This window comes from Plasmodium fragile (genome assembly GCF_000956335.1).
Source record: "Plasmodium fragile strain nilgiri unplaced genomic scaffold supercont1.9, whole genome shotgun sequence".
NCBI classification, from domain to species: Eukaryota; Apicomplexa; class Aconoidasida; order Haemosporida; family Plasmodiidae; genus Plasmodium; species Plasmodium fragile.
Window position 1 is genome coordinate 70,630 of NW_012192589.1, and position 5,574 is coordinate 76,203.

General features: G+C 44.8%; 2 protein-coding genes across 2 annotated transcripts in view; both read right to left on the reverse strand.

Annotated features, from left to right (window-relative positions):
• AK88_01067 (uncharacterized protein) overlaps positions 1-264 on the reverse strand; it is a gene marked incomplete at both ends in the record, with an annotated part of 1,368 nt that extends 1,104 nt beyond the window's left edge. Inside the window, one exon of the mRNA XM_012478705.1 lies at positions 165-264. Within this exon, the coding sequence (XP_012334128.1) occupies positions 165-264 (100 nt within the window). The remainder of the gene's footprint in view (positions 1-164) is intronic.
• Positions 265-1,578: 1,314 nt separating this feature from the next.
• On the reverse strand, positions 1,579-5,277 carry AK88_01068 (uncharacterized protein; the record flags this gene model as incomplete). Its single annotated transcript, XM_012478706.1, has 1 exon — positions 1,579-5,277. The coding sequence occupies one exon, from the start codon at positions 5,275-5,277 to the stop codon at positions 1,579-1,581; it is 3,699 nt and encodes a 1,232-aa protein (XP_012334129.1).
• Positions 5,278-5,574: the final 297 nt, after the last annotated feature.

Consider the following 5,574-nt stretch of genomic DNA (forward strand, 5'->3'; position numbering starts at 1 on the left):
GGGGAAGCGATCGAAAAAAAAAAAAAAAAAAAAACAGGGGATGGTTTGTCATTCGTTTATGTGTCACTCCTGATGAGTAGTGTTAAAGGGGGGGATAGTTGAGTTTCCTTGTATCGGCCCCTCCACCTGCACACAAACACACGCACTGTGAACTCGTTGAGTACCTAACAGAACCAACTTTGAATTAACAATCTTGTTGGAGTGGTAGTTTGGGCCCGCGTCATATTTGTCACTGCTATTTAAATTGGATAGGTAGTGTGCCATGCTGGCTATGCGGGGGTCTCAATTGGGGGGAAGGATGGGGGAGGGGTGGAGCAGCACTTTGCTGTCCTTGCGCTGATGGGGTGGCTGACTACTGCGTTGAGCTGTTTGTGGAATGGACAGCAGGGCACCGCAAAATGTATATGCAACGTGCAGCGGTATAATAGCTACGTATAACATGTTTGTTCTTCTTGCGGCACATGTCCATACAAGCAAGCGCGCCAACTTGGCAACGGCATGTGCAAGACGAAGTAGCTTCTTTTTGTTATGCTCCCTGTGTGCGGTGTGTTTATATGTCGTGGGCGTCCTCCCCCCCCCTTGTGAATGTGTGTAATTGCAGGACGGTTATACAATTTCGCAAAGTAAAGAGTTTTTCAAGGAGGGGAAAAAAAAAAAAAAAAATTCACCCTTTTCACCTGCTTTTGGAATAGTGTTATATCACAGGAATTAATCATTTACTTTGGTTTCTAATTCGCATTGCTGCTTAACTCGGAATTGTGCATAAGATTCGACTCACTTGTGACTACTCCCCACCACTTTCGTGTTTCCATGTGCGCATACACGCTTGAGCGTTAATATATTTTTCAATTCACGGAGCGCAATTTTTTTTTTGCATGTCACCCTCGGGAAGGGGAGCGTGGAAAGTTTGGCTAAATGCGTACGGTGAATTATTGGAAATGGATGGCCTATTTCTCCTCGTGAAATGTTTTTTTTTTTTTTTCTTTAGCATCACAATACAGGGGTTGCATTATATTGCAGGACCATATACATGCTCCACCGCTTGGCATACATGTACGGATCTGTTCGTTAAGTCAATTCCGTTTGCATGTTGCGTGGGTGACATGTATATTTTACACCTTTCCATTCGGGAAAAAAAAAAAAAAAAAAAAATACAGCCATTTTATATTTTGCTGTTCATGGGACACCCACAAGTGGGTAGTGGGTAGGAAAAAAAAAAATGTGCCATCTGTAAGTTAAGAGGTGTATTCGGCTTAAACCGGTGTGCATGTTCCAGTTTTCCCCTCCAAGTGAGCTGCACTTGTGTAAGTGCTTTCACCTCCTCACACGGTTATACCACTGTACAAAAAAGCTGCGCTTCGAACGGGTGGTGGTGGTGAGGGGTCTACCTGGCCATGCCAAAAGTGTTGCAGGCGCTGTTTAGGCGCGGACACAAAAAAATGGAGAAGCAAAAAAAAAATGAGACGTAAACAAATGGAGAAGCAAAACAAATGTTAGCATAAAATGGGGAGCAGTTCAAACGCATTTGGCGTGCTTCCACGCACACGTTTTTTTTTTTCACCCCCCCCCTGTCCCCCTTCAAGGGTGCACGCGGCCCTTGCCCTTGCGGTAGGACATTTTCTTCCGCTGCTTGACGACCTTGTGCTTAGCCTCCTCCACCATGAGGGTCTTCTTTAACTTGTTATGGTAAGACAATTTTGCCTTTTCCTTTTTCTTGTCCACAATATTTTTTTTAATGGTGTGTAGCATTTGGTACCATCGAGAAGCTAATTTTGGATTTTCCAATGCCCGGAAATTAATTTGATCTTCTTTCATTTCTTTTTTTTTCTTTAACTCTTCCTCATTGCTCATTTTGCTGAACAACTTGGGCTTCGATTTGTAAGGCAGTTCTTTTAGCAGCTTGGGATTTATATGTATTTTAGAATGGTAAAAATGACGAAAGGGGACACTCCTGTAGTTGCTCTTGTGGTTAACGTATATGTTGTAAATGTACCTTAACTCATTTATGGACCTTAGTTTATTTTCCACGTCATAAGTAAAGAATTTTTTTATTTTTACATTTACATACAATTTCAAAATTACAATATCACTGATACGAATTTTATCGGCGAAGGTACATCTGCAATTTCCATTTTCAGCCACTTTACTTTTTATTAATCCTTTAATCCCACTTGGAGTCACCACAGGACAATTAATAAATTTGCTTACTTCCAAATCTGAATTAAACATATTTTTTACAAATGCCGTATTCTTAAATATTTTATATGGTTCTCCAATCAGCTTCAACTTTTTCATTATTTTAACATTTGTGTTTGTTTCTAACGTCACTCCATTTAAGCAGACGCGGTAGTAAGGTACTTTGTTGTAGTTGCAGATGGCCAAAATACCATTGTTGGCTCCTGCCACTGGTCCATAAAAGGTACAATTACAATGCATGTGCTCCGTTGTGTATTTTAAAAATCTTATTCTTACATTATTTCTTTCGTTGATTGAATAAATGGGGATGCTCTGGTACCTCCTCCACCCTATGGAGATTATCAACGGGTCGTTTGACCTTAACACTTTTGGAAACCACCGATGCTTCTTTACACGACAATGAATCATGGACTCCTTCTCTTCATATGTCTGCAACCCTCCACATATTATAATGCCATTTTTCATCACTGCTAATTTTTTTTTTTCTATTTTGAACACCACTTTTATATACTCCCCGATGTTGACGCAAGATCCATAGGTGTTCTTGTTTAACACACCAATTCCCTCCGTCTCTTGGTACCTTTCCTTTTGTTGTTCCCTTTCTGCTTTTGCCTTTTTGAGCGAGGCCTTCCCCTCCCCTTCGTCCATCATCCCCGTGTCGCCCTCATCCCCAGCGTCATCCATCCTGTCACCCATCCTGTCATGCTTCTTAACGGAGTTATCGCCCGGCTCCTTTTCCTCATCCTCACTGACCATCCCCTCCTCTTCACCACTCCCTGTACCGTCGGTCGGACCAAAACACCCCTCGTAGAGGCTCCCATATCGCGAGAAGAAGTGGTCCGCCAGGGCCTCGTCCGCGACGTCACCCAGCGACACAGTTAAGTTGTTAAAGACGAACACCTCGTCTCTCATCCACTTGAAGGAGTCCACCTCGTCTAGGAAGTAGTTCGTCTCATGCATGTAACTGTACAATTGCTGTGTCTTCTCTTCCTTCACCGCCTCTGTACTCAGGAGACTATGGAAGTCTTGTTCCCCATGCAACCTCTTCTTCTCTCGCCGCATCACCACCAGGATGTCCCCCTTGAAGTACAGGTGGTTGTTCTTCCTGTGGATGTAGCGCGCGTCATAAATGAACGCGTCCAGTCTGGCCTTATTGTCGAACGCGAGCTGCTGCGCCACCTGGGGCTCCCCGTCGTTAGCGGACAGGTCGTCCTCCTCCTCGTCATCTTCGCCATTGATATTACCCTCCCCATCGTCTTCCTCCTCCTCGTCATCTTCGCCATTGATATTACCCTCCCCATCGTCATCCTGCTCTTCCTCATCTTGCCCATCATCATCCTCCTCGTTGTCTTCGTCCTCCTCCTCCTCGTCGTCTTCCTCCTCCTCTTCTTCTGCTGCGTCCTCTTCTTCTTCCCCCTCCTCGTCTTCTTCATCCTCCTCTTCATCATCTTCTTCGTCCACCTCATCACCATCATCACCATCTGCGTCGTCTTCCTCCCCGCTGGCCGAAACGGTCACCTCATGCGCATAGTGGTAGTCGTCCTCCGCGTCCCTCTTGCCAAACAAAATCGGCTCCAGTTCCGTGTACTCCTTAACCTTCTCGTTGACGTACTTGTCTGCCTGCTTCTTCTTCTTTTGTCGTTCGCTCACGTAAACGTTGGAGGGGGCCTTCCTCCGCTGGCCCTCCTTTTGGCCCTCCTTCTGGCTGTCAAACAGCAACGGCTCGTCCTCCGCGCCCGCATTATTGCAGAGCGCGTACTTGGACGTCTGCAGAGCCCGAATCATGCGTATGCCTTCCGTCATGTACCTCTCGTCGTCCCGCTTGGCAGAGGGATCCTCCCCCCCACGGGCACTTCCCTCACTACTTCCTCCATCACTTCGTTCGTCACTCCCCCCATCACTCTGTTCTCCCCCGCTTTGTTCCCCATTATTCCCTTGATCACCGACAAGGAGGGCCTCCCCCGGAGTGAAGTTCACCTTGCTTTTAGGTATATGTATAAACATATTATCAAAATCGAAGGCCACGTTACCCACATCAGCCATGGGGGCATACACATTTGCATTCTTCTTCTGTTCATCTGTGAGGAAAGGATCTTGAAGGATTTGAATATCCCGTATTTCCACATCGCCAATATTAGGAATGTGCATAACTTGACTTTTAAAAATTTTGGACCCATACACGAACCCTTCCACGTGAACACACACTTTCTCATCACAATTGGAGAAGAAGGAGTCAATTCGCTTGTCTTCTTCGGCTGCAACATCTCCCACTGCAACCTCTCCCACTGCATCCTCATCCACATCTAAGCGCAGCCCCAAAATATAACCGTGCTGTTCCCTCCACGAGATGTGTGGTCTCTTAATAGAAGAAACGAATTTACAAAAGTTACGAACCTCCGTTTTATTATATTTGCCATTTTGAATTCCACTGAAGAAAAATATTCTTGCACCCTCCGCCATCTCTTCTGTAAATCTTTTACTCAATTTTTTTTTTCTCTTCCGTATACTTTTGCTGTCCTTAAATTTGTCCAGGTGAGTAACCACCCCTATGACTTTAGGTAACCCATGGGTTTTTAAAATGCTCACAAATTCAAGGGTCTCCAATTCAAGTCCATAGCTCCCATCTATAACAAGCAGACACAGGTCTGCAATTTTAGCGACATCAATCATGCTTAGAATGTCATCGCTTACTTCTACGAAGGTGTACCTCTTCAACGCCTTGGTGATAATTGATACAGGTCCTTTCACTTCATTCATGGAAACTCCAACGTAGTGCTTAATGAGGCTTTTTAAAAGAGTGGTTTTACCCACCCCCTTGGGACCTTGTATAGCTACTATGAGTGGGCTACTCTTGCTGCACTCTTTAAAATTCTGTGGGGCTCTTAATTTTTTTTCTTCTAACTCGAATTGGTGCTGCTTTCTGCGGTGCGCACTCCGGATGCCTCCACTGAAGGCGAAGGCCTTATGAAATTTCTTCACTTCATTGTTCTTGCCGCCTCGATTTGCTCCCTTGCTTATTTTTTTCTTCTTGGCCTTTTTCCCCACCTTTTTTTTCTTGTGATGCTTGCGCTTGTCGTCCATGGTTTCGCTTCGCTCCGTCCTACTTCTCTTCTCTTGGCGTCCAATTAGATCGACCAATTTGTTACGCCTGCAGAGGGTAGTCCGTCCCCCCTCCCCCTTGTGACGTTTTTAAAAAAGCCGCCCCACGCAACACTTAAAAAAGTGGAGAAAAAAAAAACAGGACGATTTTTTTTTTTTTTTTGCATACATCTGCAGAGATCCCACTCACCGCTTGGATGATGAAGCTGCCATGTGAGAAGAAGTTTTCCTCCGGATGCATAAATTAGTCGCTGTTTTTTTTTTTTTTTTTTTTTTTTT